The 12,396-nt window shown below is 47.9% G+C and overlaps 2 protein-coding genes across 2 annotated transcripts; both read left to right on the top strand.

Moving 5' to 3' along the window:
- Positions 1-328: 328 nt before the first annotated feature.
- LOC127614336 (claudin-11-like) lies at positions 329-2,510 on the top strand. Its single transcript, XM_052085611.1, has 4 exons — positions 329-393; positions 1,326-1,600; positions 1,679-1,846; positions 2,020-2,510. The coding sequence occupies exons 2-4, from the start codon at positions 1,363-1,365 to the stop codon at positions 2,190-2,192; spliced, it is 579 nt and encodes a 192-aa protein (XP_051941571.1). The 5' UTR covers positions 329-393; positions 1,326-1,362; the 3' UTR covers positions 2,193-2,510.
- Positions 2,511-3,322: 812 nt separating this feature from the next.
- LOC127615148 (sialoadhesin-like) lies at positions 3,323-12,014 on the top strand. The gene is made up of 11 exons (XM_052086720.1): positions 3,323-3,519; positions 4,615-4,688; positions 5,984-6,376; positions 6,526-6,798; positions 7,831-8,088; positions 8,260-8,526; positions 8,604-8,894; positions 8,982-9,269; positions 9,970-10,227; positions 10,327-10,614; positions 11,725-12,014. Exons 2-11 carry the CDS (start codon positions 4,640-4,642, stop codon positions 11,997-11,999), a joined length of 2,640 nt encoding a protein of 879 aa, XP_051942680.1. The 5' UTR covers positions 3,323-3,519; positions 4,615-4,639; the 3' UTR covers positions 12,000-12,014.
- The last annotated feature ends 382 nt before the right edge of the window (positions 12,015-12,396 follow it).

The following is a 12,396-nucleotide window of genomic DNA, read 5'->3' as shown; positions in this document are numbered from 1 at the left end:
CCCCGTTTCTCATTCAAGAAAAATACTGTAAACACGTGACCAGAATCGATTACGTGGCTTTGTTTTGGCTCATTTATTTATTTCACACTAGGAAACAAGTTATAGTTAAATGAAATGAAACAAGAGATATAAATGATGGTAGTATAGTCAATGTTCGTCCACCACGTTTATTCTCGCCTTTCAGAAAGATTCGCGGAGCAGTCGGCAAAATTGCCGGAGAAAAACACCATTACCCAGAATGCCCTGCGTGCAAAATCATTTCCGATTGGTCGAGTAGACTTTGACAGTGTCGCCCAATGGGCGTTCTTGTGTCGTCACGGTGACGCGCCCGGCCGATATATTCTGTGGGTGGGCACCTGTTGACCACCGACCCGCGAGGACAAGTGAGAACAGGTAACTCAACTTTTATTTCTCTTCAAATATATTTTTATATTTAAGAGCGGTTGAACTGTTTCGCAATAGTCAAATGAACACCTCCGCCACCATTGAACAGATTGAACCGCGATGCTGAAACTTTTTTTTTTTAATTATCTTTTTTTTTTACGATTGATCAAGTCGGGTTTACACCGAGCCATATCTTCCGGTTATCATGAATCTGAATGATATCTGCTGTTCCATTTAATGTAAAAATATAACGCCCAAAAGAGTGAGTGTCGTTATTATCTGCTATCGGCTCGTATTTCCACTATTTTGAAACTTGTTATTTTTTAAACCGATTTGAAGTATATTCTACTCCTCGTGGACAAAGTTTAAAACGTTTCCTCGAACAACTGCATGCGCATATTGCAGACTGCAGTTTATCCATTTCATGTTGAGGAATGTTGTGTCTCGATTTACAGTATGCGCCGTCATTGTGCTGCTGTCGGAGCTTGGTTTTAGTATTGGGAGACCCGTCACCCATTCGTTGTACTCTAAATTGTATTTTTTTTCAATGTATAGCCTTCTTACATTCATTTTTAACCATTTTATGCGTACTGTATTTTTTTAATGGTCTATGAGTCTGCTGAATAAAGTTAATTGGTGAAACAAAATGAAAAGGAGTGGCTCGACGCCCTCAAGATCGGTCACCGAGCCACCTAGTGGCAACCCGCAGGTTTGGAAAGTGCGTTGAAGAACCAGCAAATCATACAAAATTATAAAAAGCTTCTTATTTTTTTCACATAAAAAAAGGCTGTTATTTTGCCCCATGACTATATCTTAAGTTAAAAGACACTTTAATTGCCTCGTGTCCCCGGCAGTGAATGTGGTAGTGTGTGTTTAAAAAAAAAAGGTGAAGATTTGCAGTATATATGACCTGCTTGTCGTCTTTCTGTTCTGACCAGCAGGGATTTTGACCTCATCCGATATTTTGTGGTTTTTGCCATGATGGGAATTTATCGTGTGCTGCGGCTGGTTGGCGGCTATTTTCTGGGCCTCCTGGGCTTGATGGGAATCTTGGTCGCCACGGCCTCCCGAGGCTGGGTGCGCGTCTGCAAGTTCGGTCCCCCGGAAACCTGCTACATGGACCCCGTAGTGATTACGGAGGGCCTCTGGGATATCTGCGTGTATGCTGAAGACAATGTGACCGATTACTTGTGCAAGCCCTTGGACAAAACTCCAGGTAAAATAAATAGAGTAATTTTTAAAGGGGCTTTTTTTTTTTTTTTTTTGCTTTATCACTTGCCTTTCTGTTGCGCAGTCTACATTTGGATGAGTCAACGCCTGATGATCGCAAGTTCCATTTTGAACATGGTGGCCTTGGCGATGGCGATTGTCTACTTGCTGGCCGGGACCTTTTGTCGTCAGCGTTGCCAGGGTGGCATCAACACGTTCGCCATCGCTGGCGCAGTCTTCATGCTCAGCGCTGGTGAGTGCTTTTGAGCCAGTGGATGTTGACGCCAATTTCTTCTCCCTCATATGAAGCTGCAAAAAAAAAAAAAAGGCCAACCAATTAATCCCACTTCATCCCCGATAGCAAAGCGAAATGCTCCACTCACCTGGCGATGCCATGACGTCATTTCGCTATGTTTGTGGTCACAGGGCTGTGCGGGCTGACGGCCACCGTGTGGTACTACGTGGCTGTGAACAATGAGGGACAGCTGATGGAGACCTGTAACGCGCTGCGCTTCGGGTGGGTGGGTGTCGGCGCGTCACTTTTGACCGGCGGTGGTTGGTTGGTATCGTTCTTACAGCCTCCACCTTTTACAACATGAGGCTGTCCAGAGAGCCGGTTGATGCCCCCGCTGCCACTTTCGTTCGTTCCAAGCGGGCCGAGATCATCAACTTTGGTTTCTTGTTATCCGGCTACAATTTGCACAAATGGTGAAAGCTTCCAATCAAAACATTTTCATTCATTCTTGTTGTGTCAGTTACATTTGCTCCGATATTTTTCGAAATGATAGCGGGAGGTACACGTTGTTAGCTAGCTCAAGCACACAGTCCGTATTAGCAAAGCCGTGGTCATGTTTGTTGTTAATTGTTTGCACGCACATTTGTTTTGAATTTCCATAATAAAGTACTTCACAAAGAAACTCAGCGAATTCCTTTCTGGATTCACATTGACATTTTTTTAAATTGTATTTTGAGGACGCCATTGATTTATGCCAATGTTAGCTTGCATAAGAAAACATGTTCTTGCGTGAGGTACGCAATGTGTCCATCCTGTCCATTTCTTTCTTTCTTTCTTTTTACTGCCCTCAAGGACTCCAAAATTCAAATTTCAAACATCAAAACTGTCAGACAGATGTGATATGAACAAAATCTCTCATAATAGTTGAAAAACGAGATAGTTTGACTGTTTTGCAATCCACCTTTCTGCGTTTGGACATGTGACGCTGGAGAGGTGAGTCGTGATTGGTTGTTACCTGTAGCAAAGTGATGTCATCTTCAGTCGACAGCAAGAGGCAAAATGGCCGCCCCCGTGTACTTCTTACGTTATAAGATAAGAAAACCTCCCATAATGGAGAAATTAGCAATGAATGGATTATCTATTCATAAGCCCCAGAGGGCAGCCATCTTACATCGCCACTGTGATTGACAACATCCGCTATTTGTTGAGGAAGTCAACGTTTTCAAGTTAGGCAGGTGACATAAGATGGCCGCCGACATAAGATGGCCGCCGATGGCGAGTGGGCGGCATTGTTAGTCCATGCGTGTATTCGTCTCTGCCTGCAATGGATGCGGTTGGGATTTTATTTCATACCATACAATTTCCGACACGTTAATCAGAAACACATTAAACTGGACCAAAACAAACAAACATCGAATTATGGTGTTGTTATTTGGATAATTACAATTATTCGGCAGTGTTTCAAATAAAGTCATTGGATAAAAAAGCTTCAAAGCTTCATTTGGCCATGACCAGTTGGAGGGAAAACGGACTTCCCATACTGTACATTGTTTTGATGCCGATGTGACAAGGCTGCTTTAATCCAAAGGATGAAAGAGTGATGTGTGTCCTGACAAATGCGACAGCAGGCACATGAGTTACCATTTTGCACAAGCAGTCGGAGGTGGAAGTCGAGATTTCAGAACTTGCTGGTAGGTTATAACTATGAATTATCCAATCGTTATTTTTATTTAAATTTTTTTTGGGGTGGGCACGCCTTATTTATTGTTAGATGACCAAGTTTAGAGTGCCTTGTTATTGTGTGCAATCGTTCCATTTTCATCTTTGATTAAAAGATTGGCAACCTTCCCAAATGTGAGACTTAAAAGTTCTTTTCAATCTTTTCAACTTCAACCCTACAATGCCATTTGTATCATATTTGATACATGCGTTTTCATTATACAACTCATTCTTTATATTACATTAAAAGATCTGTATTGTTTAAAATACGGGGTAAAGGCGGTTTGAAATCGGAAAAGAAGTGGACAAGTCAATCACCGTTTGCGTTAATGTTGGGAAAAGTAGCGTTAAAAGTATCGTCTGACTTTTGAGCGGACAATTTAATCTTACCGTGCGCTGTTCAAAGAAGGGTGATGAAACACGGCGGCAATAAGATAAGATATCCTTTATTCGTCCCACACTGGGGAAATTTACAATGGGTGCTGCGCTCCACTCAAAAGCAAAATGTGTACATTTTTGCCGCAAAGCAAAAAGTTTTACCCTTTTTGTTATTTATTTAGAATGTTTTAATTTCTTTGGGGGCGGCCCGGTAGTCCAGTGGTTAGCACGTCGGCTTCACAGTGCGGAGGTACCAGGTTCGATTCCAGCTCCGGCCTCCCTGTGTGGAGTTTGCATGTTCTCCTGGGCCTGCGTGGGTTTTCTCCGGGTGCTCCGGTTTCCTCTCACATTCCAAAAACATGCTCGGCAGGCTGATTGAACACTCTAAATTGTCCCTAGGTGTGAGTGCGAATGGTTGTTCGTTTCTGTGTGCCCTGCGATTGGCTGGCAACTCATTCAGGGTGTCCCCCGCCCACTGCCCTAAGACAGCTGGGATAGGCTCCAGCACCCCCCGCGACCCTAGTGAGGATCAAGCGGTACAAAAGATGAATGAATGAATGAATGAATAATTTCTTTGGGACTGAGATTTGAAATATGAGCGTGATTGCCAGGGATTTTTTTTCTTCCCCACAGTCGCTTTGTTTCGAATACATGTGATTATAATAAAAGTAAATATTTGTATGTTTCAGATAAGAGCACTGTTGCAGCGGCTGAATGGAGCGTTGCGCGGTGATTTTCCTTGTGTTGGCGTCTCTCATGGCAGGTAGACTTCCCTCCCACTTACTTTCGTCTACTTTCGGCTTGTCCCCCTTTTCAGGGGTTGCCACGGCGAGTCATGAATTTCCATCTTTCCCTCTTCTCTGCATCTTCCACGCTGACTCCAACTACCTCTCTGTCTCCTACCTGGTAGCTCCGTCTCTTCACGTTCTCCTACCAATGTATCCACTGTCCCTCCTCTATACATGTCCAAACCATCTCAGTCTGGCCTCTCTACCTTTTCCTGCCTGTGTTGCCTTCCCTCCCACGAACATTTCTTTGAAATGCATTGTGTGACCTTTGCTTTATGTACAAGCTTCTGAATCAATAGGAGGAGTCGTAGTAGTATCAGCGATAATGGCGTATACTGTTTCTCAGTCCATGGATGTTGTTGTTGAGGCGGTTCAAAATCAATCAAACCCAGTCATTTGCATTACTAATATCGAAGTAGCATGATGAGCATTGGAGTGAGTGGTCATGGGATCGGAATTGGTATCAAGATTAGTCTTATTGTCACTGTATCGGAATTATGATACAATGTAATGAAATGAGGCGGCCCGGTAGTCCAGTGGTTAGTGGTTTTCTTTGATTGCTCTATGACAGGGGTGTCCAAACTTTTTGCCAAGGGGGCCAGATTTTATGTGGTAAAATGTCGGGGGGCCGACCTTGGCTGACATTCTTTACATTGAACAACAATATTGTTCAACAAATTTTAGTAAGCCAGTCTGTTTCACATTTCCCTTTTTATTTTAATTTCAACAATCTTAAGAATTTCTTTTGGTTCATTTGAAACAGGAATTTGAAATATGACATATCAGTCAATATAAACACGGAGTGATGTCTTGTTAACTCGTGAGTGATGCCCTCTAGTGTCTAAATGCTATTACTCATTTAGTGGATGCTATTACTCATTTAGCCACTAGAGGGAAGCAGTACTCTATGAAACGTCACTCACCAGTCTACGAGACCTCAGTCAATGCAACACGTGTTCCATTGCGCCCAACCTGCGCGCCAGACGGCACTGATTTTATGACAGGGGGGCCGAGGGCCGGATGAAATTTGACCGCGGGCCGGATTTGGCCCGCAGGCCGGACTTTGGACATGCCTGGACATGCCTGTATTATAAAGCATATGAAATGAAGTCATTAATCCTTCACATGATGTCGGCGTGGCATCAGCTTGGAAAATATCCCCCCTCTCCCCACGTGAAAGTTAGCAAGTCTAGTCGATACATAATTTCCCTCCCCTCTATAAATATCAGGTCTAACTTTGACTGCAACTTGTGTGTGTTTTGTGCCCAAGCCTCTCAATGTGTCGACCGGCACTTTGAGGTCACAACCCAAAGCCCGTCCATTAAGGAAGGCTCCTGCATCGAACTGAACCTAACGTCTACGAGCAAACTCCCCATCTTGCCGACCAACTGGTTTTGGATGAAAGACGCACACCGGAGCGCCCCGCGGGACAACTTCAACGGCAGCGTCATTCTCAGCTCCGACGCAAAAGCGCGGCCCGTCCACCCGGACTTTGTGGGTCGCGCAAAAAGTCAGGACTCACTATGGCCTGCCGGAACTAAACTGATGGTGCTGATGTGCAACGCCACGAAAAGTGACAGCGGGAAATACAGTTTTGTATACGAGTTGACCGAAGGCGAGCGCTCGCTGTGGGCGGAGGCTTCTGCTGTTGTCACCGTGGAAGGCAAGTGTTCAAAATGGCACCGAACCAAAAAACAGAACGTGCTCCTCGACGAGCATTTCGCGCCGGCTCAGCGATTGCAGCGACTGCAAAATGTCAGGCCCCGCCTCCCACTCAAATCCACAAACTCGCTGTCCCATTTCTCTTTGCAGACAATCCCTGCCCCGTCCGAATAAGTCCACAGGAGACGCTTGAAGAACACCAGACCATCAGTGTGATGTGCATGACCTCCAAGACGTGTCACTCAGAACCGCAATTACTCGATCACAATCTTCTGACTCCGCCCAATGGCGTGCATCATATTCAGCATGTGGCCTGGGCCCGTGTTGAGGTCGATTGGCAGAATGATAGCCAGACGTTCATGTGCCAGACGCAGGGAAACACCGACAAGTATTTGAGGGCGTACATCACTTTAGATATAAAATGTAAGTACTTCTGCAGTGGCTGAGATTGTGACCGTATGCAAAAAAAAATTACAAAATGAGCTGGGCGGGTTATATGGTTAAGGGACTGAAATGGATAGACTCCGAATTTTTTTTTTACGCTAAGTAATTCCCAAGACCTTTTCAATGTGATTTTTTTTTTTGGAAGCGAGAGCAAGGTGAAGAAATGTGGAAAAAAAAGCTTTTTAAAAAAGAAATTGTAAATGAAGGGCGGTCCGGTAGTCCAGTGGTTAGCACGTTGGCTTCACAGTGCAGAGGTACCGGGTTCGATTCCAGCTCCGGCCTCCCTGTGTGGAGTTTGCGGGTTTTCTCTGGGTCTGCGTGGGTTTTCTCCGGGTGCTCCGGCTTCCTCCCACATTCCAAAAACTTGCGTGGCAGGCTGATTGAACACTCTAAATTGTCCCCAGGTGTGAGTGTCAATGGTTGTTCGTCTATGTGTGCCCTGCGATTGGCTGGCAACCGATTCAGGGTGTCCCCCGCCTACTGCCCGGAGACCCTAGTGAGGATCAAGTGGTTCGGAAGATGAATGAATGAATGAATAATTCCCAAGATGGCAGCCCGGTAGTCCAGTGGTTAGCACGTGGGCTTCACAGTGCAGAGGTACCGGGTTCAATTCCGGCTCCGGCCTCCCTGTGTGGAGTTTGCATGTTCTCCCCGGGCCTGCGTGGGTTTTCTCCGGGTGCTCCGGTTTCCTCCCACATTCCAAAAACATGCGTGGCAGGCTGATTGAACACTCTAAATTGTCCCTAGGTGTGAGTGTGAATGGTTGTTTGTTTCTGTGTGCCCTGCGATTGGCTGGCAACCGATTCAGGGTGTCCCCCGCCTACTGCCCGAAGACGGCTGGGATCGGCTCCAGCACCCCCCGCGACCCTAGTGACGATCAAGCGGTTCGGAAGATGAATGAATGAATGTAAATGAAAATGGAGAAATCAGTGAACTGGTGACTTTTAAGAAGCCTGACTTACTTTAAGAAGCCTGACTTACTCATCCCCCCCCCCCCCCCCCCAATTCCAGACAGCCCCAAAAATGTTCATCTAAACCTCCCCGAAGGCGTCACGTACTTCCAAGAAGGAGACAACATGACCTTGATCTGCACCGCCAAGGGCAACCCCCGCCCCAGCTTAGAGTGGTTTCGAAATGGCACAAAGTTGCCGGTGAAAGGGGCCACCTTGACTGTCCAGTCCGTCAGCAGCCAGCACGACGGACGCTACAAGTGCGTTGCCACAAACCGACTGGGAACAGAGTCGCACGTTATTGCCGTCAACATCAAATGTAAGTCTGTTGACGTTGTGACGCGGGTCATTCGCATCTCGGCGCATTAGCGCTGAGAATGCCCATTCACATAGCGCAGGGCGCGATACTAATGGCGGCCCGACGGCCCTGGCGCGGCGGCCTGCTTAACTTCGAAAAAGGGCCCGTTCATTCTGAAATATGTCTTTCCAGACCCTTCGACCGTCGAGGTCCGTTCTTCCCGGACCAAGTTCAAGCAAGGCGAGGCCATGACACTGTTGTGTCAGGTGAATAAGAGAGGCAACCCCCGGCCCGATAGCTTCACGTGGCACAAAGACGACAGACCGGTGGCGTCGCGGCAAAATTTGACGGTGGCGTCGGTGCAGCCCGAGGACATGGGACGGTACACGTGCGCCGCCTTCAACGCGGGCTTCAAAGACATGAAAGCGACTTCGGCCGAGCTTCTCATTGACGTGGAATGTGAGTCTTGAGCGTTTTATGAGTGGTCGCCGGACGACGGGGCGTCGTTGACACCGACCGCCTCTCCTGCTTTGCAGACCGGCCGCGCGAAACCAGCCTTTCCATCATGGGCTCAAGCAGCGCCATGGTCAAAGCGGGCGCTTCGGTCCTGTTGCGGTGCGCCGCCGACGCCAACCCCAAGCCTGACGAGTATGATTGGTCGCTGCTCAGCCAAGACGGGCGCTCATGGGATAAGTTGTCCAATGGCAGCGAGGAACAGTTTCTGGTAGGCCAGGTGTGGCCGAGCGACCGCCGGTGCTACTCGTGCCGCGCCATCAACCAAGTTGGTGTCGGCGAAGACAGTCCACCGCTGTGCATCCAAGTCATGCGTGAGTTCACTGCACGCATTCAGCGTCGGCCATTTTCGGACGCTCAAAAATCGCCAGTGTCTGACGTTTTTCTTCTTTAAATCCAAGACCGTCCGACAAACCTGCTGCTGTCCATGCCCGACAAGGTCACCGAAGGCGACCAGGTTTCCGTGCGCTGCTCTGTGGAAAGCTTCCCGCTCTCCGACATGATTTTGACCAAGACGTCCGTCGACCAGTCATCCATGCGCTCTCTCACGAATCAACTCGACGAGAGGACGCAATACAATCTCCTGACCTTCGGCTTTGTAGCCACCAGGGAAGACGCAGGAGTTTACACCTGCACGGCTGCCAACAGCGAAGGAAGCGAAAGCGCGCAGAAGACTTTGGAAGTCACGTGTATGTCATTGCGTACTCGTGAACCGGCCGAGCGTATGCTAGCAAGGCTATTTAGCTACGGCGTCCATTCGAGCGGAGCAAAGAATGGCGATACGTTTTCCGAAAATTGTTTCGGTGTGGCGTTTATGAGACCAAAGGTGACTATTTGGGGTCATGACGATCACGTTTGTGGTCTTCGTGAGCCATGTTGTGAGGAAAAATTAAAATCTGGCTTTGTTTAATTAAAGGCCATGATGAACGGAGGCGCAGAGGCGACGACTTGATTTGAAGTTGCGGCGACGGACGTTTTTAGTCGGCGGGCGATGATTTGAAAACTCCAAATTTAATCGTCTCAACAAATTATCAGTTGGCCACAAAAGATGGATAGATGACGAGTTTTGAAATCGGGCAAGTCGATAAGAAATTGTTCAATTATTGATTGTCAACAGGGAAAGAAAATCATTGCAAAATCTCAACGTGATTTATCACGCATGGCAATTTGACATTTCCAGTTCAAGGGATCATGCAAGTTGACGCCGATGATTTGCTTTCGCGGGCCGCGTAAAACGAGGTGGCGGGCCGGATCTGGCCCCCGGGCCTCGAATTTGACACCCGTGTCTTAGCGGCTTCTTTTGGGGACAGCATCGAATTATTTGACACGGTGGAGTTTAGATTTTTCAGTCTCCAATGACATAATTGAACGTCTTGATCTCTTTGCCAGATGCTCCCAGATACGCGTTGGTGAAAGCGGATCCGTCCCCGGAGGTCGCCAAAAGCACGTCGTTGACGCTGCGCTGCGTCGCCGACTCGAACCCGCCCATCCATTCGGTGACATGGTGGAAGGCGGACCAAAATGTGAACCGGGGACAAACCTTGACCTTGTCGTCGGTGGCGCTTGCCGACGCCGGCGTCTACGCTTGCACGGCCGCCAACGAGTTGGGCTTGGCGAGGTCGGCCCCGGTCGAGGTCAAGGTCCACAGTAAGTTGAACGTCAACGTCGCTGAGAAGGAAAGAATGCAAAAGTCATTCCACGCGATAAAATGCATACGGATATTTGAATCCCCCCCGCCCCCCAAAGACGGTCCATCCGAACCGGTGCTTTGCATGACGACCAAAGTGACCGAAGGCGAGCGGGTCAACATGCTCTGCTCGGTGGAAAGCGACCCGCTCTCCACCCTCACCCTGACCAGGCAGTCAACCGTTTGGGCGCCCGTGTGGCCCGGCGCCAGTTCCCGTGGCAACGCCGTCCAAAACAACATGTTGTCCCACACCTTCAAAGCCACCTCGGCGGACGGCGGCGTTTACACGTGCGAGGCCGACAACGGCTTGGGAAGACGGAGCACGCAAAAGACTTTGAAAGTCACGTGTAAGTCATGAAACAACGAGTTAACTCATTCACTCCCAAAGACGTATTTAAACGTCTTTTCAGACTTGGTCCAGAATTGGCTGGTACTCATTCATTCATTCATCTTCCGAGCCACTTGATCCTTACTAGGGTCACGGGGGGTGATGGAGCCTATCCCAGCTGTCTTTGGGCAGTAGGCGAGGGACACCCTGAATCGGTCGCCAGCCAATCGCAGGGCACACAGAATCGAACAACCATTCGCAACCACACTCACGCCTCGGGACAATTTAGAGCGTCCAATCAGCCTGCCACGCATGTTTTTGGAATGTGGGAGGAAACCGGAGCACCCGGAGAAAACCCACGCAGGCCTGGGGAGAACATGCAAACTCCACACAGGGAGGCCGGAGCTGGAATCGAACCCGGTACCTCTGCACTGTGAAGCTGACGTGCTAACCACTGGACTACCGGGCCGCCCAATTGGCTGGAACTGAATGAGTTAATTGGGGCTATGGTGTGAATTTTTGCGGAGGCTCGCTGTGATTGAGACAGTGGTGTTTATGTTTTTTTTGTTTATAGGTGATGTGAAAAAAAAAATCCCCCACCCCAAAAAGTTGACATTTTGTGGCGTGAAAACTCGATTTACTGCGGCGCGGCTTCTATTCGTGCGGAAGCTAGCGTTTGAGGTAGCGGTGGTAAAACGTTCGGTCTTGAATGAGTGGTGGTATGAATTGTGGTTCAAATTATGTCACACTTTGTTCTCAATAAACTCTTTTTTACGAAATAACAGGCGGCCGTTGTGATAAAGTTAAGGTACGGCGTCAATTTGAAGGAGGCCACGACTTGAGGAAATGTCGTTTGGCTCGTCGCGCTATTTATGAGCAGTGTTGTGGAAATGGAGTACAATCTCGATAAATTGAGGATACGGTGTTTATTTGCGCGGAAGCCACTGTTTTTTGAGCCGGTCCGGATCAGGGGGGGCGACAGTTTGGGGCTTTTAGGAGCAGCCTGTAAAAATATAGAAAGTAGAAATTCAACACCATGTCATTTAAAAACAAGATGGCCTGGTACATTTGTTCTGTGAAAACAAAGTTAACGCATTTTTGATGGAGGCCTTTGTACTTTCTGTGTCAGATGCTCCCAAAAACGTGAAAGTGAGAGCCGAGCCTTCTCTGTCGGTGATGGAAAACGAGATGGTGACGCTGCAGTGCGACGCCGACTCGGACCCGCCCGTCGAGTCGGTGATATGGTGGAAAGTGAACGGCACAGGGTCCCACAATTTATCCCGCGGTCATAATTTGACCATCGCGTCCGTCACGCCCGCCGAGACGGGCTTCTACGCCTGTACGGCCACCAATGAGGTGGGCTCGGAGAGATCGCCTTCGGTGGAGATCGACATCAGCAGTTGAGTTTCGAAAGTTGACATTGTTCGGATTTATTTTTGACTGAAGTTACGCAATGCTCTTCTGATGGACGCATTCATTGCTTTCATGTACATCTTTAGATGCACTCAAAGTTGTGGAGATTAGCAGGCCAACAACATTCAAATCAGGTGGGTAGAGTTGTCGAAATGTTTTTTTTTTTTAGTCATTGGGTAATTCATTCGTTAGCTGATTTTTTTTCCGTGCCTAATATGAATCAACATCAACCCCAATTTTTTTTTAAATCCACATGAGGTGGGCCCCACTGCGTAAGTCTAGGTACCCCGCTGTACCTAATGGTCTGTCTGTTGTCCCCCCATAGATTGGTTCCTGAAGTTCATCATCCCTCCTCTTTGTGTTATCTTTGCCGCGGTGCTTACTTTTT

Source organism: Hippocampus zosterae, chromosome 14, assembly GCF_025434085.1.
Source record: "Hippocampus zosterae strain Florida chromosome 14, ASM2543408v3, whole genome shotgun sequence".
NCBI lineage: Eukaryota > Metazoa > Chordata > Actinopteri > Syngnathiformes > Syngnathidae > Hippocampus > Hippocampus zosterae.
This window is presented reverse-complemented; position numbering and strand designations above follow the sequence as displayed.

What these genes read in the sequence shown, in the direction of transcription:
- LOC127614336 (XM_052085611.1), top strand. Translation starts at nt 1,363, where the DNA reads ATGATGGGAATTTATCGTGTGCTGCGGCTGGTTGGCGGCTATTTTCTG. An exon ending in GCCCTTGGACAAAACTCCAG is followed by an intron (nt 1,601 to 1,678) that starts GTAAAATAAATA and finishes TCTGTTGCGCAG; the next exon opens with TCTACATTTGGATGAGTCAA. An exon ending in AGTCTTCATGCTCAGCGCTG is followed by an intron (nt 1,847 to 2,019) that starts GTGAGTGCTTTT and finishes TTGTGGTCACAG; the next exon opens with GGCTGTGCGGGCTGACGGCC.
- LOC127615148 (XM_052086720.1), top strand. Translation starts at nt 4,640, where the DNA reads ATGGAGCGTTGCGCGGTGATTTTCCTTGTGTTGGCGTCTCTCATGGCA. An exon ending in TGCTGTTGTCACCGTGGAAG is followed by an intron (nt 6,377 to 6,525) that starts GCAAGTGTTCAA and finishes TTCTCTTTGCAG; the next exon opens with ACAATCCCTGCCCCGTCCGA. An exon ending in GCTGTGCATCCAAGTCATGC is followed by an intron (nt 8,895 to 8,981) that starts GTGAGTTCACTG and finishes TTTAAATCCAAG; the next exon opens with ACCGTCCGACAAACCTGCTG.